This window comes from Electrophorus electricus, chromosome 23 (genome assembly GCF_013358815.1).
Source record: "Electrophorus electricus isolate fEleEle1 chromosome 23, fEleEle1.pri, whole genome shotgun sequence".
NCBI lineage: Eukaryota > Metazoa > Chordata > Actinopteri > Gymnotiformes > Gymnotidae > Electrophorus > Electrophorus electricus.
The window spans coordinates 8,637,765-8,662,000 of record NC_049557.1 but is presented as its reverse complement, the minus strand read 5'-3'; the positions used below and the strand labels follow the sequence as shown (position 1 = coordinate 8,662,000).

At 45.3% G+C, this 24,236-nt stretch overlaps 2 protein-coding genes across 5 annotated transcripts; one reads left to right on the top strand and one right to left on the bottom strand.

Moving 5' to 3' along the window:
• Positions 1 to 444: 444 nt before the first annotated feature.
• Positions 445 to 10,736, top strand: nr1h5 (nuclear receptor subfamily 1, group H, member 5). Of its 3 annotated transcripts, none has more exons than XM_027009977.2 (12): positions 445 to 708; positions 1,195 to 1,294; positions 4,029 to 4,133; positions 5,723 to 6,076; positions 6,521 to 6,661; positions 7,162 to 7,313; positions 8,283 to 8,378; positions 8,701 to 8,800; positions 8,899 to 9,015; positions 9,115 to 9,207; positions 9,761 to 9,877; positions 10,233 to 10,736. In XM_027009977.2, exons 3-12 carry the CDS (start codon positions 4,037 to 4,039, stop codon positions 10,424 to 10,426), a joined length of 1,461 nt encoding a protein of 486 aa, XP_026865778.2. In that variant the 5' UTR covers positions 445 to 708; positions 1,195 to 1,294; positions 4,029 to 4,036; the 3' UTR covers positions 10,427 to 10,736. The 3 variants fall into 3 exon arrangements, with proteins under 3 accessions (XP_026865778.2, XP_026865776.2, XP_026865777.2); XM_027009975.2 differs by having other exon boundaries at positions 3,998 to 4,133; XM_027009976.2 differs by lacking the exons at positions 445 to 708; positions 1,195 to 1,294 and adding an exon at positions 3,306 to 3,384 and having other exon boundaries at positions 3,998 to 4,133.
• Positions 10,737 to 11,511: 775 nt separating this feature from the next.
• Positions 11,512 to 23,576, bottom strand: brpf3b (bromodomain and PHD finger containing, 3b). Of its 2 annotated transcripts, none has more exons than XM_027009996.2 (13): positions 23,221 to 23,576; positions 20,135 to 21,693; positions 19,826 to 19,982; positions 19,376 to 19,507; positions 18,439 to 18,567; positions 17,614 to 17,926; positions 16,957 to 17,247; positions 16,071 to 16,688; positions 15,344 to 15,425; positions 15,156 to 15,250; positions 14,920 to 15,011; positions 13,571 to 13,725; positions 11,512 to 12,980 (listed from the first exon to the last, which is right to left on the bottom strand). In XM_027009996.2, the coding sequence occupies exons 2-13, from the start codon at positions 21,655 to 21,657 to the stop codon at positions 12,797 to 12,799; spliced, it is 3,771 nt and encodes a 1,256-aa protein (XP_026865797.2). In that variant the 5' UTR covers positions 21,658 to 21,693; positions 23,221 to 23,576; the 3' UTR covers positions 11,512 to 12,796. The 2 variants fall into 2 exon arrangements, with proteins under 2 accessions (XP_026865797.2, XP_035377982.1); XM_035522089.1 differs by having other exon boundaries at positions 16,969 to 17,247.
• Between the last annotated feature and the right edge of the window lie 660 nt (positions 23,577 to 24,236).

The window sequence follows — 24,236 nt, the reverse complement described above, 5'->3', positions numbered from 1 at the left end:
AAAAGATTTCTATTGCCACAAAACCATCTTCTGTTTCACTCGTGTGCCATTGCATGGCCAGAAAGACTCCTTACTATGTTCCTCACAAGCGTAAATTAGTTATGGTGTGGTGGTACATGGCCCCTCTAGGCTGCTCCGTTGGCTACCAGTGGGGAGGCGTTACATCTTCACAGATATCCTCCAGGCTCCTCTCGCACTTCCTGTCATGGTCGCCTGCCTGCGGTTCCTGGAAATGGTGCCTGTGTTGGTTTCCCTAATTAACAGAATCCCTGTTCATAGCGTCCTGTGAGTTAGGGGAACCGGGTTGGAATCTTTGACCCTGAGAATGTACCCCCCCCCCCCCATGCCTTAGCAAAAGCCCACCCAGGGAGCTAGAGGGTGAGAACAGTACTATTATCGCGTGTGTGTGTCTGAATTCTGCAGTGACAGTCAGGGAGTGGGAGTGTGTCACAGTGATTGTGAAACCCAGGAGAGAGAACGAGTGTGGGCCCTGTGAGGGTGGAGGAAGAGTGGAGAGATAGTGACCACTCATCCATCAGTGGCCTGAAGCAGGGCTGTTTATAAATACTGCTCTGCTGGGAATGTCCTAATGAGCACCCTCATTCACACACTGCAGTCTTCTCTTCCACTTTCTTCAGCTCATAAAGGCATGTGGCCTATCTGCCCTGCTCCTAATGGTATATTAAACGTTCTTCCTGACTCTCACAGGTACACGTCTTTGTCTTTTAAATGCATTCATAAAGTTTATGATGTTGGGCAGCTGATCAGTGGGCTAACACAAGTTTTAAACTCCAATTCACTTTACCTACAGACTCAGAGATCTTGGTCGTTATCAGAAATGTCCTTTTTTTTTATTCGCAGGATTTTAAATTGAATTAATTTAGAGTTTCTTTTCAGATTTGTAGCCCAAATTCATTTTTCAGGTTTTTTTTTGTGATACACTTTGTTTGAAGCTATGACTTAAAGAAATGTTTCCTTTCAACTTTTTAGGTTTTTAAATATAATGCTGTGATACGTCCATAAGACCGCAAATGCGTGTGTTGGTATGTGTTTGAGTTAATGGTTTGTATTGGAGAGAAAGCACTGTTTGTTCTCTCTCTCCCTCTCTTACTCTTGCACTCTCTTTCTCCCTCTGTGTGTGTGTGTGTGTGTGTGTGTGTGTGTGTGTGTGTGTGTGTGTGTGTATTTGGCAAGTGCTGGATGTCAGAGGCTGGACCGCTGTCCACATTACTAATGTAAGGGGAGTCAAATCAAGAGAATATCGTGAGAGTCAACACAGAGAACATCAGAGTTGGTAAGTACTCAAAAACTCTTGTGCTTTCATTTGTAAAGGGACTCTTTCGCTGCTCTGTATTAATAGAAAAGTCTCAGTCCAATGCCTTTCGTTATACCAACTATTTATTCTTCTGTATGCTGTGGTCATATGGATAAAACCTTATCTGTCTCTCTCTCTCTCTCTCTCTCTCTCTCTCTCTCTCTCTCTCTCTCTCTCTCTCTCTCTCTCTCTCTCTCTCTCTCTCTCTCTCTCTCTATATATATATATATAGAGAGAGAGAAAGAGTTTAGGTTAAAATAAATGAGGACAGGATGATATGAATGGTCTGAGTGCTAGAATTTAAAGGCCACAGATGATGTGGAGAGTTATTATGTATCACGTGTGGATATTGTAGTCTATATTGCACAAAAACCTCCCCCAAACATGATAACAGAGAATATGTTTCCAAATACTGACTGCAACAGTAAATGACTTGAAGTTCTTGTGCTTCATTTAGTTTAATGCACAATTACCATTGGTAATAAAACTTTTCAGTGTCAGTCTGAATGATGGATTTCAAAATTAAAAATTTTTGAATACTGTAACTTTTCCGGTATGGATACATGGAAAGCGATTTTAAGTGCTCTTCATAAGGGATAGGTTATATTTAAATTTTAAAATAAGTTTTACTTTAAACATTTTTGTTTGCTTTAAATCTGACCATAAATAACATGTTTGCGTATTATTCGGAAAGCTTGTCTTGACTAATTTTACATGAGATTAAAATGAATGGAGGTCATTGGTACAATGAGAGGTCAAGGAAGGGGTGGAAAAAAAGATATGAAGAGTATATGTACAAATTAACCACGACTGAGAGTTACAATATCTCATTTTTTCTCTTATCAGAATGACATTATCATGAAATAGGGCAGGTAAAATAAGTGCCGTCTCTTTCAGGGAATTGCTCACAGCTGATTAGCTGCCCTCTGCCACCCCCCACTTTTTTAAGTCAGCCCTGGACTTTAGTCTACTTCCCCCACCCCCCAATCACTACAAGGCCACTCTAATCTAAGAGTCTGCTTCCTGTTCGAATTCGTAAACACTACACTGTCCAAGCCTAACTACTGGCAAACAATGCACAAACCTTAAACCACTCAATGGATGGATGGATGGATGGATGGATGGATGGATGGATGGATGGATGGGGAAAAAGAATAGAATGAGGAGTTTCACAAATAAATTTGTGCTGAAGTCCATTGTAGAACAGCCAAAATGTTTCAGGAACCTTAGGGTGATGAATCTCTTTCCACTCTCTCTCGTCTAAAACAACTCCTACTCCCAAAGGGCCTTGCAACATAGAACAACCATTAATCCCTCCCCCAACTCATCCAGGCAATAAGCAAGCTATACCCAAACTCTAAATAGATAAATAGATGTTGCTATTTATGTACTCGAAGCTCCCCATGGAAGAAAAATGAATGCATGTTCAAACTCTTTAACCTCTCTACTAGGCGCTGGAAGTTCAACAGTCCCGCTCTTTCTCACCCTGTCTCGAGTAAAGCCTAGTGAGCAGGCAGAGGTCCTGTTTTTATTCTTTCGGATTCTCGAGGACGTGACCCACAGTCATTTTGATGGATCGCGATAGCAATAACAAAAAATATCCGCTCTCTTGGGAAGCCAAAGCACTAATAAAGCCTCTATCAGAACTATCAGAGACATCCATTAACAAAAGGATGCTTTACCTTTACCTGGGACTTGTATAGTGCAGTGATTGGATGATTTGAGGGTTTGCTTGCTACATGTGTCATGCTGTAACTTGGGATGACTGGCCATTGATGGCCTGTCCCTCTCTGGGTTCTGCCAGGTCTACGTGGGGGGGGGGGGGGTGTTGGGAGGAGTAGAGGCTCCTAAAATCCTAAATCTTCTCACTGTCAAATATTAACTGCAGGACAAACAGAGCTGCAGCAAACAGAATGAGAGCAAACAGCCGTCTGATCGTCCTAGCTGCCTGTCCTTCTCTCCCTCGGCCAGGGCACTCTGTGCAACCCATGTAGTTCTGCACAGCAGATAAAACTCAGCAAGGCAAACGGGACAGGAACTCTAAACTATTGGCTAAAGAGAGATTTAAGGTAGACCGAGTAGTGTCATTCATTCATTTATTTATTTATTTTCCAGTGCTGAAAAATTTTTGAATGATGTCATGGAGGGCATTAGGGAATACTTAAATGACTACTTCCTGTGGGTTATGCACACAGCTGTGCCTGTAGAGTATCAAAATGTGCTCTCGTTCAGCATCTGTGCCCTGGAGCGCAGTGTGGGGTTGCATGCTCAGGTGGGTCATAACGGACCTCCTCCTGGAGCTGCCCTCTCCAGCGCAAACCTGTGGTGAGAACCAGGGACCTGCCTCTGTTTGACAGGCCTCTCTCTGAACCTGCCGCCAGAGCAGCTGCTGAGGTTGGCAGAGCTCATCTCTTCCTTATTCTCACACTCCTCGTCCACACGCGCCGCCCCAGAGGAGCACGGACTCGGAGGTCCTCCGACGCTGCCGTGTTCTGGGTTAACCTTTAAATCGCAGCGCTCTCTGTATATAGCAGCTCCAGATCTGGAGCTCAGAGAACCTGTAATGGTCAGAGAAATTGTGAAGCTCAAGATCAAGGGTTTAAGAATAAAATATTTCTTTGTGTTTGTGTACGTGTGTGAAATGCACCATGGATCATGCTGTGCTCTGTGATGGACGTGGAGGTCTCTGGAGTGTGTGCGTTTTTTCCATCAGCCGTGCAGATGAGAGAGTGGACAGACCCTGAGATGGGCATGGTGACCGGAGGCTACATCTCTGCCCTCGATGCCTACGGCACCACAGAGCCTCTCCAGTATTATGGTGAGAGTCTTATCAACCGGTGAATTATTTTCTCATTACAAAGCCTAAAATTGTTTCTGTTGCAAGACTTAATACGGCTAAACTCTTTGTACCAGTGATCTGTTTATTCTACTTCTCCTGTACCTCACCTGGAAAAGCAGGTAGGGCTGGTAACACCAAGGTCATGGGTTCCATTCCCTGGGAGTGCACATACGCTCCTATGGATAAATAAGTCAGTCTCTATGGATAAGAGCATCTGGTGAAACTCTTCATAGTGCTGAGCTCGATATCTTCATGGAGATGAACACTTTATTCTGTTGGATTCTTCATTCTCCTGAACTGATTCTGTTTAACTTGTCAAGCTGATGAATGTAGCACTAGACTAACTCTCTTTATGCCGCCAAACTTAATATTGCTGAACGCATCATATAGCCGAAGGGTTTATACTGCTGAACACTGAACATCGTCTGTACTGCTGGACTCTTACGATTGTGGCAAATACCAAATGTTATGACTCAGCTTAGTATGCTGTAACTAAAACGGACTCAAATACTCCTGAAGAAATTGTTGTCCATCCAGTGGATACCTTCAGAAAATAAATAAACTGTCGCTGAACTAAACTCCAGATTATTTTGTGAAATGCTACCTGTATGTGAAATACTGTATGAATAGTATAAATACATGATTTAACATCGTCACATTGCCTTGAAGGAAAGCAACAGTTCCTTTCTCTAGCTAGTTAAGTCATCCGTGTGTGACGGCCGAGGGCAGAAGTGGGAGTTTGGAATGGGCTGTTCAGGACTCGGGAGCAGAATGCACTCTGCAACGTGCCTGTTTACACAGACCTCTGCTGGTTTACAAACAGATGGAAGTTCAGCCATGTCGACTACATTTCCGAGGCTGAATACGACAGAAACCATCTGGGAGGGCAGCAGCAAGGGGGATATGGGCATGTGTGATTAGTCTCGTAGACGCAGTTGGAGGGCACGGAACACAGTAAAACACATCAATTATCTGCATGCAGATATGTTACAATAATCCATTGTATTCTTACTGTATGTTATAATGTTGCTAACCTGCCAGATGAAGCAAATCTAATACGGCGTTGCAGATGGATCTACTTGGGAAGTCCCCAGTGACATGAAGTCACTGATTTGTGATACATTTATTCACATTTTTTTGTCCGTATACCGACAGCAAGTCCTTCAGAGGGTAGTTGTGTGACAGAATCTGAATGACGCAGTGTCTTGCACAGATGTGTTTCAGAAGCGCTGCCAGTGGTAACATGTGTTCTCCCCGTGGGGTGACTTGCTCAAAGTTTCACAAATCAGACTCTTTTTCACAAGTCTCAGATATTCATCTGCCTTGATTCAGCACTGTCAGAACAGCTCGAAGGCCAGAACTACCCAGCAAAAAGAAGGAAAGTAATATCATAAACAACACAATGTTCTTCAGCTGTGTCCTGTTTCCAGAGTCATGCTCCTTTTTAAAACATTTTTTTATTAACACCCTGTAGCCTCATAAAGTCATGAATTAATTCAGGAATCACGCAATTCAGTGGAAGTGCATCACTCGTGTCTGAATGCCTTCCTGCTGTGTCCTTTCTACAGACTTGCTGGTCGATCCACTGGGATACCCGTACCAGGACCCTGAGCTGCAGTCTCTTCCCTATGGCCAGCAGCACTACAGCCCGGCTAACGTGCAGTTCTCTGTGTACGGCCCACCGAGCTTACAGCCATGCAACCCACCCTACCCCTACAGCTCTCAGGTCCCCGAGCTTCCCTGTGGTGGAAGCATGGAGCTCCATGACCAGGCGAGAGGAAGTGTGAGTGGGACGTCCCTCACGAAGAGGCCCCGGCTGGGGCCAGGGGCCCGCATGAAGGGCCAAGATGAACTGTGCGTGGTGTGCGGAGACAAAGCTTCAGGATATCACTACAATGCTCTCACCTGTGAAGGCTGCAAAGGTGACTGGCCGAGTCAGGACTAGGGTGGGGATCTCAGTTAGGATTAGAGTGGGAATATGAGTTGGGATTAGTGTGGGAATATGGTGGGGATCTCCACATATCTCTGCAACTCTTGTAAAAAGTATGGGTTCCTATCCTGCCTCAAGAGCAATCTTGCATCATAATAATACATACGGGGCAAGAACCTCCTTTTAACTACATAATAAGTACTGCACTGGAACTTTTAAGAAACTCGTATCCAAGGCATGTGAAATTTCTACGTATTCTGAGCTGTTTTTCAGCATATGCATCGAGGACAGATGGTGTGCTGCTTTCTCATGTACCCATGATTCAAGACAGCAGTCAACACTCCCGGCAGCGTCGCAGTGCAGCGACAACCTGGCCATTAGCCTGCAGGGTGTCTGAAAGGTCTCCCCGCTCTCCCGCGCGTGTGTGTCGCCGCAGGTTTCTTCAGGCGCAGCGTGACGAAGAAGGCCGTGTACCGTTGCAAGAGCGGTGGTGCCTGCGAGATGGACATGTACATGCGCCGCAAGTGCCAGGACTGCCGCCTGCGCAAGTGCCGCGCCGTGGGAATGCTGGCCGAGTGTGAGCGTGCCAAGACCCGCCCAACTCCTGCTCCCGTGGCCGCGAAGCTGGTCCTGCTCCGGCACGCCGAGGGTTAATGAGCGCCCGTGATATCCTTAGGCCAGGCGTGTTGGAACAGGGTAGACGCTCCACGGAGCGGTACTGCAGACCTCTGCCATGGCTGCTTGATATACCTGCTCAAGATTGTGGGATGTACATTATTGTGGCAAATGGTCTTTTTAAGAGTGAAACTATCATGTTAATGTTGTCAGTGGGGCAGGTGCATTAACTGAGTGTAATGAAGCAAAGTGCTTCTGTAGGATAAATAGACCATTATCCTTGTTACCTCACTACCACATTAACTTTAAGGGAAAATTAAATCTTACTCTGATGCGTCCATTATGACCACAGGGATCTATAGATCAGCTTTCTCCGAGTGTATTAAGAGTGTAAAGACACCCCACTGCCACATATATAGTGACAAGAATGTGTGCATTGACTCTTTGGTCTCCTTTGCTCAGGCCTCCTGACTGAAGTACAGTGCCAGTCGAAGAGGTTGAGGAAGGGGGCCAAGCACCGAGAGGATGCACTCTCAGGTCTTTCCCCTGAGGATGAAGACAACGTCGAAGGCAGAAATGTGTCATCCACTAGCAGGCTGCCTGCATCAGCACGGGTACAAGCTGAATACCAAAACCCCCCTCCAAATGTTACCCTCACAGCCCGCTGTCTTATACTGAATATGTAAACTCCCCTCCTACAACTGTTGCGCTACACAGCTTGCTCTCTTGTACTGAATACTTAAACTGCCCTACCAACAACAGCTAAACTCAGAGTTTACTTTCTTAAACTGAAGCCAACCATGACTGTTGTGACAAGTTTGTTTGCTTATTTGGAACAACTAAACCCTCCTCTATATATCTATTACGCTCAAAGCTTGCTCTCTTATCCCAAATACTTAAACCCTCTACCTACAACAACTTTGCTCAGAGGTTGTTCTCTTATATTGAATACCTAACCCCCTCTACCAACAACAGCTACGCTCAGAGCTTGCTCTCTTATACTGAATACCTAACCCCCTCTACCAACAACAGCTATGCTCAGGGCTTGCTCTCTTATACTGAATACCTAACCCCCTCTACCAACAACAGCTATGCTCAGGGCTTGCTCTCTTATACTGAATACCTAACCCCCTCTACCAACAACAGCTATGCTCAGGGCTTGCTCTCTTATACTGAATACCTAACCCCCTCTACCAACAACAGCTACGCTCAGAGCTTGCTCTCTTATACTGAATACCTAACCCCCTCTACCAACAACAGCTACGCTCAGAGCTTGCTCTCTTATACTGAATACCTAACCCCCTCTACCTACAGCAGCTACGCTCAGAGCTTGATCCGTAATTTTATTGTTATTTTCTGGTACGGGTGATGGTGAATGTTAGAGTTGTTATATAGACAGACAGCATGTTGTGATTTATTTACAAGTGTCTAAGAAAATTATAATGTATACATAACATATATAATGATATATTCAGACATTTCAATTGAGAAATTCATCTTGTCAAATGTCTTTGAATGTTGATCTTTAAACGGCTTGGAAAATGCAGTGCTTGGATTCTAAAACCACTTGCTGTGCCTTGTAGGTATCTGTGGGACTGTCCAGGGAGCAGAGGTGCGTTCTGAACAGAATTGTAGAAGCTTATCGCCGGTACAGAGCTCAAGACAATGTGCATTACCGGGTATGTCTCTGCATGGCTGTACTGTGCGTGACTGTGTAATAATAAAAAAAACAACCCATAAGGCACTGATTAAGGTGTTATTCCCACCCAAAGCATAATGTGGCCAAAGACTAAATTGATCTGGTAAAACCCTCAGCTACACCCATGTTTCCAGAATATAGTTCTGGAAAATCACAGAAGAGAAACTAGGAAACCAGGGTCATTCCAGCAGGGTGCAAATTGGATTTAGGTGATTACTCCAGATATAGGATTAGGAAAACCAATGATCAGGATGCAAAGCTTCATAAAAGTTCACCGTCACTGTGATTTTGTCTCTTCCCAGGTGCCCCAGTGGCCGGATGTGGAGGAAGGCAGAGAACATTTATCTGACTTAACTCCTCCACAGATGGAAAGGCTCCTGCAGTTTTCCAAAAGCATACCTGGTTCGACAAGCCTCTTTCCTCACACTCAGCAGAAGCCACAGATGAAGTTTGCTCAGGATTGATTAGCTAAACCGTGCTTGGTGTTTTGCTGTTAACAGGGTTTGAGCTCTTGGACACTGCTGACCAGAGCATTCTTCTCTCCAGCTCCTCAGTGGAGGTCATGTTCCTCCTTGCTGCTCAGCAGTTTGCTGAGAGTCCGTCCTCTTACAGCGCAGGTAGGTAGTACCCAAACCTCCACCAACGTCCTGCGTATGATGATGAAGACCATGCGGTCTGTGAAAAGCTACAGAGCTGGCTCTCTTATGTGTTATCAGCTCTGTACCCTGGGAATGGGCCTGTCTTGTCTCACAACTGGGTGAAAACTTCACAGTCTAAAACCTACAGCCATGAGATCATTCTAAACTCAGGTGACTACTACTTGTCATGTAATATTCTTGGATTACATGGTTTAATAGAGATACTCGTGCAAACATTTCAAATACACTGGGAGCACTAGCTGACTTCAAGACTGTTTCCACAAAGAAGGCAAAGGGAGAATGTATGTTCTAGGCACAGAGAGGGCTGTATATTCAAAGAGCTTCAAAGTCGATGGAAATCAGTTGTAATTTGCAGCTTGACATTTATCATAACTGCTAATTCATTGTCTCTGCTATCAAAATAGATTGAACAGACAGTCAGATGATAATGACTGGAATATCAATCATGTTCCCATTATTGCCTAAATGTATAGTGAGTGCCATGTTTTGATACTTGCTGAAAAGGATTCTGAAATTCCCCTAACGTTTGGGCTGATGCATATACCACCAGCAGTAGCACTAGAGTGCATAGATAACATTCTGTAAATTATTAATATTTAATTTATGCCAATTTTTTAACCATCACATTAAGAGCTGTTTGGAGTAAGTGGCTGTGATCTTGTACTTATTTTGATCTGTTCTCTCTCGGGCCTTCTGCTTTGAGGTGAGCTGAGTGAGGATCTCCTGAGACCAGTGCTGGGTTTCTTCCACAGTATGGCTGCTATTGCCGCGTCGGACGCGGAATACGCGCTGCTCACGGCCACCGCTGTCTTCTGCTCAGGTCTGTGGGATTCACAAAGTGTCAACAAGCAGACAGACAGACTGTTCTGCTCTCAGTAGGTGCTCTACCAAGCTGAAGTTCTGCTTTCTTAAGCCCAGCTGACTGCCGTTGGGTTGGGGGGAGGGGGAGGGGGGGGGGCTGTCCTTTATCAATCCTCAGTAATGTAGAACTAGTCTTGCTCTATATGAAGAGCTGGCCCTGTATTCAAATGACTTATTTCCAAGCCCTTGTGCTTAATCTCGTTTTTGATTATAGAACATTGTACTTTACTATTTCCTGTAATTATTTTTGTCCTATTTTCCTTCCTTCTGGGTGTGTGTGTGTGTGTGTGTGTGTGTGTGTGTTCGTGAGGCAGATAGGCCATGTCTGCGTGCCGTCCAGTGTGTGGAGAGCCTGCAGGAGTTCGTCCTGGACCTGCTCTCCAAGGTGTGCCGGAGCGGGCAGGGCGTGTCCGTCGGGCCTTGCCGCTTTGCCCGGCTGCTGGGCCGGCTGACGGAGCTCAGGACACTGTGCCACAACCACCTCACTCTTCTGCCTCAGCAGTCCTGAGACAGGACAGGCCCGGCTGGTCCACCATCAGTACATGTGCTCATAAACGCGCTGAGTAGCAATTCAGAACCCAGGGAGATGCCTCCTGTTTATGGTGGTCTTAGTCACAGAAGCTGACCCCAGTACTCTTACTCCGACATGCTGTATGAACACTGGTGTTCTTTGTTACAACGAAACTGCAGCTTATTTTTGATAATACAATAGTATAACTCAATGTACTGTGCTCTTGTACAAACTCATTTTATCTTAAGAGTTGCATGCGTACTTAAAACCTAATGATCTGTTTTAAACAAATCATATGCAGTAAATAAAAATCTGTTTTTAGTTGACTGGTATTGTACAACTATACCCCTTATTTTTGCCTCAACCTGTGGTTGTTCAGTAAGAGTCCCACTTTTGATTTAGGAGCACATTATTTTCTTATTCACAGAAATCTTAATTCACTGGCCCAATGTTGCATAGAACAGTGCTTAGCACAAATAAATCATACCTGTGACTTAAAAAGAGTATATCACTATCGTGCCTCTAGCGCCCTCTGTGTTTGCCATGCAGTAATGTAAAATATGCAATACAGCAAGATGTGCCTATTGCATAAACGTGACCACAGGGCAGGCAACATCTTAAAAACATCACCTGTAGAATGTGCAAGCAAAATATTTCACAGAGGGAAAATCCATCTAGTAGCCCTGCCTCTGTGTATGTCTGATTCATGTGCTCTTCTAGCTAATGAAGTGCTCACCACACGTTCCTATACTTAGCTGGCTCTGACTATAAATAAACATATATCACTATTTAGGAAGTTAATATTATAAATATAAACATCCTAGCTGCAGAGAATTATGATGAGATGATGCTAAGCGTAGCTTTATTCTTCCACAGCCCTTTTACTGAGTCATGCTTTCACACTTCATGGTTGGCATAAATTCCCTTCGAATTATGATGTTCCAAAGAATGGTAGCAGTTTAACAGCTTGCTCCACAACAGCTCATGAAGTGAATTAATATTAATGATAGTTAAGGAAAAAAGATGAGAATGTACATAAAGTGTTTTTTTTCTTGCAGAAGTTAAAACAGAAGAGCAAGAGCTTAAAAAGTTTCAATAGAACATTTATTTCCTCCACATGAGAAAATACTGATTCATTCAGACAGGTTATTTGGCTGTGTGGGTAAAATCTGCAGTATGTACAAGCTTCAACCTTCTCTTAGCTCCATCATATAAATATGTACTAGAGCTCAACCACTTGCTACAATAAATACAAGGCTCTGTGCTCCATGGTGCAAACACCACAACAAAAAAGGATTTTACGAACATTGTGTGTATAATACATCATCCTACAGCATTTCACCTTAAAAGCTTAATATAACTAACCCATAAACTCACAAAGCCCATTCTTAAAACCCTATGCAATAGTTAACCTTAAATAAGACATCTGCTTCAATCTTCAACCAATATATAATTGAATTATCTCTACCTCTTCGCTTTCCATAAATAAATTACATTTCTGTGTATCAAAAAATGATATACATAAATATATTTTTAACCATAGACCACTGACCGTGAATCATACATAAACTTATGTATGCATACATACAAATATACTCGCGCAGTCTGACAGCAAGGACAAGTGGAACTCATGAAGTCAGTGATCTGATTTCTTTTTTTAAATATGTACAGAAGAGATCTAATTTCTTCATACATCCAGGTGATTGAAGTCACAATAAACGAGACCCAAATTAAATTAGATATTGAATGATAAAAAAAAAATGTTCTTATATACACACACATACACACACACACACACACACACACGTCTTTACAATATACAAGAAGTGGTTTGTAAAACGTTAAAAAGTAAAAAGCTTAAGAAAATGGCAGTGGTTAACTCATGTTTGTACACACTCGCAAGCCGATTCGTTCGCTCGTTTGTATTAACTGAATCATTGTCAGAACTAACTGCATTTATCCAGCTACGGGCCTTCACATGGTCCAGCCTCAAAACCACCAGTTTTAAAGTGACGCTAGTTTAAAAGCACACACACCCACCCTCACATGTTCATTAAAAACCTCCCCCTAACTCGCCCAACCTTAAGAAATAACAAACAAACAAACAAACAAACAAACAAACACACAGGCTGCTGCTCCTTCTTGACACAAAAAGGAAAGGAGCACGTTAGTGAGCTAAACTGGCCTCCCTCTGTCAGACAGTGTGACGGCCCCCTCCCAGCGACTCCTCATGCAGACGAGCACTGTTTTGGAGTCAGCGAGCAGCTTCATCCCCAGGTAGGCGCTAGCAGCAGATCGAGTGGTAGGTTTGAGCAGTAGCGGATGCGGGTGGTGTCAGCGGAGGCGGGGGCTAGAGTCAGCATCGCCCTACAGGTAGGCGGAGCTGACGAAGGCGTGCTCTCCGCGTACTCGGCTGAGGTGCATCAGGGCTCGGTCATAGGCCACCTGCACTGACTTGCGGATGCTGGTCTTGCGGCCCTCCATGAGTCGCAGCTTGTCCACGGTGTCGTCCACACCGAGCGGGAGTAGCTTGTCCCGCGGCAGCCACTGCCTGCAGCCCCAACGACAGAACACTTGGTCAGGCAACCAGACGTATTCAGTTCAACAGTCATTAATTCTAACATTCTTCTGCCACAGAAGCAAATACGAAGCACTGCTCAAGACAACAAGGGTCCAATGTGCTACACGTGAAACTGAGCTCTTGTATATTCACCAACATAAACAGCATCTGAAGTGCTATTTACAATGGCAGAAAATGACAAACTAAATTCTGTAAATGCATCTGCTACTGCATCAGTTAGGTGGAAGACTTCAATGGAGAGATTTTTTTTTATGATTTTATAATAGAGGATCCTCACTGATAATGTACATTAGAACCCAAGCAACACCCAACCCATATTGCTTTTTCATAAGCAATTTGTTTATGACAAAGTTTCATAAATTTCACAAGTAAATGCTTAACTGTTTATAAAATTCCAGTGTCTCACACACACACACACACACACACACACACACACACACACACACACACAGCGGTGAACGTGTTCTGTATACGAGTACATCTCATTCATTCAGAACCTCCATGCTGCCCTGTGGGAGCGGCTCTCCTCTCGGGAAAGGTTGCACTTCAGCTGTCCTTACCAGGTGCGCTTGTTGTCAAAGAAGAGGACAAGGAAGAGCTTCTCGCCGGCCTCCTCCTGCCTCTGCTCGCCCAGACGCAGCACATCAGCAGGGGGAACGGGAATGGGCACGCCGTTATGCAGGAGACCCTCCTGGGGCATGTCCGGATCTATGATCTACCGCCCGGGAAGAAGACACGGCCATGTTCAAAGAGGTCTGTAAAACCCCATTAGAATTACACATGCAGTATTTAAAAAAAAAAAAAAAGAAGTGCTACAGAATGTACATTTCATAGTTCTTTAGTATACAAGTTGAATTATTAACACATATATTAATATATCTATATAGCACGATACCTGAATATGTGCATTATCAAATACAAAGTGTGTGAATAGGTGAATACATGAAAAATATGTTTCTGTATAAGATAAAAATCTAGACAAGCCTGTTTCCGGAAAATTCTAACATTTAGAAGTTTCTCATGATTATGAGATATCATAATTATGACCTAATATTTCATAATTATGAGGTTTTTCATACCAAGATATAATCTCAGTCATAACTTTGTATATCATTAAGAATTTATGAGACACTTTATGAGATTTTTGTGAAACATTCTAATAATATGCATAAAACTAAAAATTATTCATGATGTATGATTAAACACTAGCTCTTAAAATGTTCATCACATTAGTAATTACAAAATGTGTTAATCTCACTTCACTTTCGGTTTCTATAGCTATTACCGAAGAAGAAAGTTATCTTGAATTACACATGTCCAGTAATCATGTATGATTTACTGACTGTGTATTCATCCTTGCTGGAGAACAAGGCCTGACTGTGTTAAATCTCACTGTCCAGGCTCCAAGGTCAGTCCTTGGCTGTGATGCTTTGCACACGGACTGTTGGAAGAGAATGTCTGTACCAGAGTCGCAGGACACAGCTTGACTCAGTTTGAACTCACTTTGCATTCGTCAGTCATAATTTACTCCTGCTTGATTTGTTTTCCCCTTAAACTTTTTAAGCGATTTATGACTCCTGTTCTACAATAAACCCCAGATCCATTTTAGGAATCGCTGCTTGTGCATACTGGCTGACGCTTCAGAGGTGACTCTCACCACCAGGTGGAAACAGGCTTCCACAGGGGAAATCTGTCAGGTCTCTAATAAATGACACCAAGGGAGGCGGTGTGTGTGTACGCATGTTCATATATTATTACTCAGGAGACTACAGAGCACATTCTGCTTACCCTTCAACGATGCTATCTTCCTCATGCAGCGGTGTGTGCAGACTTATGCTAAGTTAGTAGTACAGAATAGAGGTGAGTATTAACAGAGATGGAAGTGCATGCGGGAGAGCAGCGCCCTCACCAGGGCAGGGTAGGAAGGGTAACCACGGCACTTGGCCCACACCAGGTCCAGAGCTTCCAGTTCAGCGTCGCTCTCTATACACAGCATGTCCACTGAGAGAGAGAGAGAGAGAGAGAGAGAGAACACTGCCACGTTTATGAAAGCACGTTTCTCACTCAATGCATCTTTTTGGTGCCTTTTTGAATATCTAGGCTACTTTTACTTTTAAATGTCACATCAGTACTTGTTCCTCTCACCTGGACCAGTGTAGTCGGAGTCCCCATTAACAGTCTCTAAAAATGGTACTTTGGACAACGCGGGTTTTCCGCGACTTTTTTTCGGCAGCAAGGCACTACAAAAAATTGAAAGCACACATTCGCAATCTGTAATTGAAATCAAATTGAATGTAGCCCTCTGGGGCTCTGGGTAATGAAGTGATTCTTACATTTCCTTTCTGAGTATGGGCGAGAGGCTGCTCTCAGAGTCCGAGCCGGTGTCTTTGTGCTTTTGGAATCCGTTTGTGAGCGCTGTAAAAATAAAAAAGTGCATGTTTACAGGTGACTAAGGCTTAAAGGATCGAGCAACTCTCAAAACATGACTCAGAAACCACAGAACGGCTTAACAATTGACTAGGGACACTATGAAGTCACTTAATGAAAGCCACAAACCGCTATTTTAATGGTGGGCTGTTGTTAAATTATACTAACAGTACCGTACAGCATGAAGTCTGAGTTTACTAGCAAGAGGTGCTTTTATTTGTTGTAAATTAGATACTTATTAAATCAAGAATACACAATTTAGAACTATGTTCCTTTTTGTTGTTTGAGAAATAAAAAAAGCTAAATTGCAGCTAAACTGTAATGATTCCAGGTTTTTGTATCCTGTTGTACATTTATATTCTCTCATTCAGCATTACTTTTAGATGCTAAAAGAGTCCTTTCCTATACTACAGTGAGGTAATATGCGCCATGTTTTGTGTTTATAAACAATTATATTGTAAATAATACTGGATGAGAAAAAGGCTTCCAGCAGCATTACAGTGAAAGAAATCCTGGGGTCACCACTTCTGTCTGATAGTCACACAGCGACCTTCAACTCAGTGGCTGCACTCATTACTCATAATGTGCAAACTAATTAGAAAACCTAGCAGTTATAACGGAATCAGTCTATACCGCATCCTGTGGAGTGGGGTGGGGTCTTCTCCTGTTCTCGCTGGGGACTAGTGCTGCGTCTGCAACCTCTCTGATTGGCTGGTGTGAGTACTGGGGGGGATGTCGATGGCGGGGGCAGTGTCAAAAACGGGGTAGGAGCCTCGGTCGTCTCTGGGATTGCAGCCGGAGGCGGGGACGCGGTGGGCGTGGTCGTTCTGAGCGGGGACAGGGATGGAGATGCTTTGCTGTCCCCACCACTCCCGTTCTGCAGCCGGCTGTCTCTCTCACGCTGGAGCTTGACTCCGTTTTTTGCTTTTCTAAAGAGGATGGACGTGCGGCGGCCCACCCCGCCGGAGACGCTCAACGACGGCGAGGTCGAGACACCGTTCAGCAGCTTCCCTTCACTGGGCGACAGTGTGGGCGGGGTGTCCCGTGGCCCCGGGCAGCCGTTCACGTCTGCCTCCAGCTCCGCGTCACAGCCGCTAGCTTTGAGGGGGTCGGGCGGGAGGGCGGAGCAGATCTTGGGGTCAGCCATCATTGGCCGGAGTGTGGGCGGATCTTGAGGCGTGTCCCCAGGAGGAGGGGACAAGGCCAATCCTGACGGCTCCAGGGTTGGGGGAGGCGTGGATTTACAATCATCTGAAAACAAATAAACAAACGGAATAAAAGTAAACATTTACAGATAATTTGTTAAGTTAATTAATGTGCATTCAGTTAATTAATTAGATAAAAATAATCAGCTAACAATTTAATTCACAAGCACTAAAAGGATTTGCGGTTCCCATGTAGCTAAAAGATTTAGTACAGTGTAATGTGTGTCCTTATCTTCTGGACAAAGGGTGATGAACCCCATCCCATAGGTATTAGTCACCTGGCCTTATTAAACATCTCCGCTGGGCTTTCTAACCTGTAATGTCACCTTTGTCTGAAGATGAAGACAGATCTTTCTCCATGTCCATCTCTTTGTCTTCCTCATCCTCGTCCTCGTCTTCCTCGTCCTCTCTGGCTTCTCCGTTGGAGAGGTGGGAGTTGCGGCGGTAGCGGACGTTGTTGATCTCCCGGCGGAGCAGGCGAATGCGGCGTGTCCGGGCTCCGCTCGAGCGCATCGACGTCACTACGTCCAGCTTGTCCAGCAGTTCCTTCAGCTGGTCCTCCACGGACATGTGCAGCCGGTTCTCCGGGTTCAGGAGCGTGTCCACTAAACCCACACGCGTGCACACATACACACATACTTGCTTTACTGAACCGTTATGTAAGCTAAAGCTATTTCACATAACCTGTGAAATGTGGCCATAGCAGTTATGGGTGTTAGAGGTGAACATGCTCATTTCACCCATGATTAAATCAACATTTACACACCAAAACTATGCAGAACCTAAACTTTGAAAAATTCAAACAACCAGAAATGGAGCAAAACTTCGTTTCCCAGCTTTGCACAGCAGCCAAAACAACTTCAGGACCAGGCTGGCAATATTACAGGGAACCTGACATGCGTGCTTCTTTCACAGCAGACCAAACGGCCATCTCTTCCCATGCTGCCTGGGTGTACTGCACTACCACTCACCGTCCTCCAGGGTGCAGCGGTAGTAGTCGTTTTTGTGCGGTGGTTCGGGCAGGTGCATGCCTGTGTTGGGGTCCAGGCCTGCGTTCTGGGCCTGCCTGTAGGCCTGACGCAGGATGGCGCCCCCTAACTCTCGCAGGCGAACTGCGGCCCGGTGGAACACCGTGTCCTTAGAGTTGTAGAGCAGGCAGTTGGAGATCATGAGGTTGAAGTCGGCCTCCAGGTCGGAGAGCGAGCGGTACTTGTGTGCCTCCAGCTTGGATTTCATCGTGGAGAAGTCCATGGGCTGGGAGATGAATTCCAGGTAATCTGGTACCTGCGAGAACAAGCAAAGCAAAGTAATTGCAAGCTCTTCTCAAGCACAGAGGGAATATTAAGCACATATAACTAGACCCAATAGACAGCTGCTTTAATTTTGGTTTTCAAATTAAAATCACTGAGGAAAAAAAAAGATTTTATTTTTACATTAGCAAAAAAAAGAATGTTCTTTGAGAACAGATAGGCTGGTTTAGATCTCCATCCCCTGTCTTTGTGAGATGCGACGTGACCGTGCTCTCAAGTTCAAGTTCGGTTTATTCGTCACATACATAGTCATACACAGTATAACACGCAGTGAAATGGTGGAGAGTGCTCTGTCCAAACTGAGGAAGAGAAACAGGGGTGCATAGAGAAAAATATATATATGCAGATAAATATATATATTCTATGTATGTACAAAAATATATTAACAATGTATGTACAATATATGTATATATGTATATTATGATTATATACACAATGTACAATGTATATGGTTGGGTATATATGTATTCATATACTCTCCGTCACCTCTTTGACGTCGACGGGCTCGGCAAAGATCTGTGCAGCGTCTTTCTCCTGCAGCTGGTCCAGGGTGGAGCGCTGCAGTATGAGAGTGGGCGTGAGCTGCAGCTCCATCACAGCATGGTGCACCTTCACCTGCAGGATACATGCAGGACATGCTAACAGCACAGGACAGTTTCGCCACCTAGAGGTCTGACAGGACAATGAAAACAGTACTACGACAGAACCATCTGTTAAAATGGGTGCTCAAAACACACTGGGACCATCATACCATGGTAAGTATGCCTTCTAGTTTTTATAGGCTTCTTCTATAGGTTTTATATACATTCTAGTATTTCCATCTCTAGGCTCATATGAACCCCAAAAGCAATCTGAACCACGCTAAACTCCATCAAAAGTCCTGGGGAAGCTACATGGAGAACATATCATCTAGCCTTTTGGAAAAAGAATGTTAATGGCCACTTAAGTTGTAACAAGATGTCAAAGTGATAATTGATTTTACTGTTGGAAACCTTAAAAGATTCTACATGTACGCATTATTAATCTTGTGAGGATTAATGGCCACGGCAGGCATCTTAAGGGCAGAGCCCAGCCAAATCTCTGGGAAGTACAGCACTGCTCTTGATTCATGACGGCAGAACTTATACACACAGAAATGGACCTGAGTGATCACTCCCGCAGACTGGTAGCGCTGTCATGATAAGTAAAGAAAAAAGAGCAACTCCACTAGGAAGCTGTCAGTTAAAGTGGGAAAGATGACGTGCTCAAGTTGCTTTTAAAATGCCTTTAGAACCTCTGCATCTAGACACGGGCGGTTCAAGAATGTGAATGAATTCAAATCGGGATCAGACGGCTTCCAGCTGTGTTTGATCCAGGCCTGAAACGGAGGTGTGAATCCGACTGCAGTGCTGCGGTGGTTTTGTAAGGGAAATCGCTGCCGTACCTGCTCTCTCTTTAGCTTCTCTCTCTTGCGGATGAGTTCCACCAGGAGCCGCGCTCTCTCAAGGTCGTGCCGCAACTTCTGCCAGTATTTCAGCTCCTCCCTCACGGCGCTCACCTTTTCGTCTGGCTCGGCCTGAAAGCAAGCTCACACACACACACACACACGGACACGTGCGAACACAAAGCACACATTAACTTTTACAACTTGTTAAACTTCTCATTAAACTTCTCCATGATAAGAACATATGAAGTTATTGTTGGCACACTGACTAAACACATTTTAACCTTAGCTGCTGTTAGAATACTGAAATATACAAAAAAGACCTCTGAAGCCAAATGACCTTCAATGGCTATCAAGTACAAACAGAAAGTACAAGTACAAACCATGGCTCTGCAATATGACTGTAAAAATGACAGAAACACAGGCGACGTCATACTCCCGCCAACACACCTGATCTGCACTCCTCTGGGCCTGCAGATGTGAGTGTAACCGACGGATGAGAGGCACTCCGTTGCGAGACTGTCGCTTCAGTAACCAAAAATTGTGCAACCTCTGCATAAAATGATTCTTTCTTTGTATGATAATTCCTTTAAAAACTTTGTTCAACCTGCGGAAAACACCAGTTAAAAGTTTGTGAGAAAAACAAAATCTCAATATAAGGCTGCTTAAGGAATTTATTTGAGACAGGGAGCGGGGGCAGTGATCACCTATGTGGAGGTATCAGTGGTAACGTGTGTGTGAAGCCGCTGGTCGGCTCACCTGTGTGGAGGTATCTGTGGCACAGAGACTAGCAGCGTTGCTGCTTTCCTTGATGTTAAGTCTGGGCTTTTCTTCCCTTTCTTCTTCTGTGCTGCTCCCTTCTTCCCACTCCGCTTGGGCTTCTTCAGCAGGGGTGTCTGCATGTAGGCGCTACTCCCTCTGCTGGCTCGGCCACCCACCACCCTCCCGCCAGTCTCCTCGTCGTCTGAGCCCTCCCTCTCAGGCGGTGAGTGCACCTCACAGAACGCCGTCTTCTTCACGGAGAACGTGGTGCCGTTGGCGGTGGTCTCGCGTACCGGCTCGATCTTCATGAAAAGCCCGGCCCTCTGGGCGCAGGTGACGTGGAAGGCCGTGTAGCAGTTGGCCTTGTGGCACTGAATGGACGCCCCCCGGCCCTTCTGCTTGCAGAGGTAGCACGTCAGCTTCCAACGGGCCGGAGGGATGTTGTCCACGCCCTCCACGGGCTCCAGGAAGACTGTGTTGGCGAAACATACCTCAGGGATCCAGATGGCGCACACCACGTGCGCCCAGCGCCCGTCGCTTGTCTGCTTGAAGGCGCCACCCCGGTTTGGACACAGCACGCAGTCCACGGGGCGGGAGGGTGACTGCAAGCAGCAGCGGCACAGCCACTGGCCCTCGGGGATGTAGGGCACGCCGTAGCACTCCTGGTGCACGGCCAGGTTGCAGATATCACAGAACAGGATGACATTGCTGTTGAGGCACTCGTCGTCCAGGCATACGCAACAGAAAGCGTCCTCGTCGATGGCGCTCTGAGACGGCGTCTGTATCCTGGACTCCAGGAATGCCTCCTTCTCCAGGCCGTCCATCAGCAGCTCGAAGGTGTCCGCTGAGACGGCCGGCAGGCCTTCGGCCACTCGCTTCTCGTTCACTAGCTCCAGCCAGGCGGCGTCCTCCTCGTCCATGTCGTACTCGGCCTCCGCCTCCAGCTCCTCCGGCGACTTCTCCATGTAGCGGTAGTATGCAGTGGGCAGGGGTGGGGCCTCCGTTGGCATGAAGGTCTCCAGCACCTTGAAGGTGGGCTTGGGCAAGGGGCAGTGGCTGCCATGCTGGTGGGAGGAGTTGTGCTGCGAGTGAGACTGTCCATGTGAGCTGGAGCAGTGGCTCTGGGAGGAAGAGGATGCGTGCTTAGAATCCCTCTTCCTGCCCTTATGGCCAGCAGCCCGGCGGCCAGGACTGGCCACGCCGGCTGCCGATGGCTGCTCGCTGTTCTCTTTGTTGCTGTTGCACTCGGCGATGTCCTGGGCCGTCATCTCGTCCTCCGTGATGATGGCCAGTGGGTCAAAGATGCTGATCCGATGCAGTCGGCCATCCAGGTCCACCTCGACCATCTTCTGGGACTGAGCGTAGGTCAGGGTCTCTCGGGTGGGCGATACTTTGAGCCTGTAGGGGGAGGGGGGGCGGGCTGGCGCTGCCCCCCGACCTCCACCGCCTCGGGATGTAGCATCGCTGCTCCTGCCCCCCCAGCCCCCAGTTGGCCCCCCCCTCCTACGTGGCTTTCTCATGGACACCTGTGCTGTGCAGCCACGCTGAATATGGACCTGCACACAGGCAAACAAAAACATCAGTACAAGACCTGCACAGGTGCCCATGTCCAGGGCCCAAGTGCCAGAGAGCCTGTGCAGGTCAGTCATTTCCATGGTCAAACACACATCGGTTGACTTATGAGGTAATTATAACACGAGGTGTGCTGGGGAAACGACTACTGCAACACTCGCTTTTTTTTTTTAGGCACCCTTGTTCTAACGTAAATCTTAAGTTTAGGGTCTGCTTCGCCTAGAATAAAACATACTTTTTTATTGCTGCAAACTTTTAAGGTGTTGTAACACCAGAACTGTCCTGATATTATGTGCCTTTAAATGCGGTGCGCGCGCTCCTTGAAAGAAACGGTCGCGGTGGGGCCAGACTCAGACACATTATTAACTTATATTAAAGTAGCTAGCTGACAGTTTACGAAGCAGAAAAGCCAGTTTATCTGGCCTACAATAAGAGCTGCGTACAAACGATTTATTAAACGGTAAATGATGACTGTTCATTACAAAATGACCGATTACTAGAACTTATCAATATCAACGTTATTTATGAGGCTCACAAACTTATTAGCAAAGTAGCTAACAAAAACAATACAAGCTACATAACGTACAAACTTGAAATATAAACAAGGGGGTAGACAGCTATATCTGTCACCTATACATTACACAAAATAAGACATAAAATTACAGCGCAGTTTGTTTAGGGATTAATCTCACACACTTTGCCAACTAAGCAACTGTGTTTTTATTTTTGCTGTCTCTGGGGGCGGGACTTTGATATTATGCTGAAGGCCTCCAGCACATCGTCCCTTTCATCGCTCAGCATGACAATATATTTGATGACTGATACGCGTTTCTGGTGACATGTTACTTTGGTATCGAGTGAAATACGAACTTTGATCCACACATCGAAAAAGTTATGCGGAGTTTTTAGGATTTATCACTCAAGTGAGACTGCCGCCAAGAGCTGGGAAGTTTCCCAAACGTAAATGCACTTCAATAGCCAATCGCCGTCCTTCGTACCCGATTCGAGTCTTTATTTAACCAATGACTGACGAGCTAAGTAGATTGTTGTTAGGTTGCGCGTCCTCATTTCTAGAACGAAATGTCAGCCATATTAACAGTCTCACAGAACTTCAGACTGAAGTCAGCAGAATTGTCACCTAAATCTCAACTATTTATCTATGACAGCAGTACAATGAATCGTGCTTTCAGTGAATTGTACATAAAGTTGTGGGCAAATTAAATCCTTGTTGGGTAACTAACCGTCCCACCGCAAACTCATTATCCTCATCGGCTAGCCGCATTGCTAAGTTAGCTAGCTAGCTTTTCAGCTCGGACAACAAACCGTCGCCTTCGCGAGCCGCTCGCCAGTAAATGGTTTCTTCAGGCAGGCTAACGTCTCCTCACCGCTAGCTAGGTGGCTAGGTGGTGGCTGAGGCTGACTGGCGCACGACACGCCGTGTTTCGCAGCAAATTTAATGGTTTAAGTACTCCATAATACCGCCACCACCAAGTAATGAGGAAAGAAATTACCTTGTTTTAAAACGGCAACTCCCCGATCGAGCGTGTGCCTCTTGCGGAGCCTTTTCGCGCTCGTTACCTAGCAGGGGCTTCTCCTAAAAGCCGGTAAAAATTCGCTGATAAGCGTCCCTTTCCACTCAGTCTTTCATGGTGTACTCGTACAAATGTCTTCACCGGACTCGTGAAGATGGATGCGTTTGCTTACATATTCTAACAGCATACAGCTCAAATCGAAATAGAATTTTTTTTTTTTAACCGTAGTTTCTCTAACAGAAAGAGTAGCAAGCTAACTGGCTTATTTTCAGCCACAAAATGTACCGACGTTGGCTTGCTAGATAGTAGCTAGCTAGCTGATACAGTGGGAGAGAGCGGGGCTTTCAGTCAAGATAGTATGAACACGCCCCTTCAGAGAAAGCAGGCCATCCACATCGAATTTACGTATAATAATGCAACGAAACATTTATTGAACACACAATGGAGAGGAACTTTATAACGGCGTCCACCTATTAACGCCATGTACATCAAACCCTCTTGCAGGAGCCTCTGTTCATGGTTAAGGTGCAGTGGTTGCTACCCTTTCTCCACAACCTGCTGGCTAAACTAAACGCAACTATTGGTTGGCAACTAGCAACTTGCACTCAAAGATTTGACCAGTATGTACAGGGGCGCTGCATACCACGAGTTGGAGCTTAAGCACAAGGCCAAAAGCAACATGAGAACGTTTTCTTTTTTGGTCCATCAAAATAGTACTTTGTACGGCATTTAACGTTTAATTAAAATATGACTACATTCATTCACATAACTGACAAATGGTCGTATTGCGTAAATGTGCAGCTTAACAGTTTAAATGCTTCAAATTTATGTCTCACAAAGATTTGCGTCGCAAACAAATTAATCACTTAATTTTATTTTACTTTGGCAAACTATCATTCAGTTTATCTCTAAATATTTACAGCTACTAGAGCAGTATCATACCAACACTAGCATAATGTAAGGCCAAATGTCTAAAGTGTTGAAAATCAATAATC

Bases quoted from the DNA above. Each gene is read 5' to 3' on its own strand.
- nr1h5 (XM_027009977.2), top strand. From the start codon at position 4,037: ATGAGAGAGTGGACAGACCCTGAGATGGGCATGGTGACCGGAGGCTAC. The intron at 4,134-5,722 runs GTGAGAGTCTTA...TCCTTTCTACAG, and splicing joins AGAGCCTCTCCAGTATTATG to ACTTGCTGGTCGATCCACTG. The intron at 9,208-9,760 runs GTGACTACTACT...TTCTGCTTTGAG, and splicing joins TGAGATCATTCTAAACTCAG to GTGAGCTGAGTGAGGATCTC.
- brpf3b (XM_027009996.2), bottom strand. From the start codon at position 21,657: ATGAGAAAGCCACGTAGGAGGGGGGGGCCAACTGGGGGCTGGGGGGGC. The intron at 19,508-19,825 runs GTGTGTTGGCGG...GCTTGCTTTCAG, and splicing joins CCCAGAGGAGTGCAGATCAG to GCCGAGCCAGACGAAAAGGT. The intron at 18,568-19,375 runs GTACGGCAGCGA...TGTATCCTGCAG, and splicing joins AGAAGCTAAAGAGAGAGCAG to GTGAAGGTGCACCATGCTGT.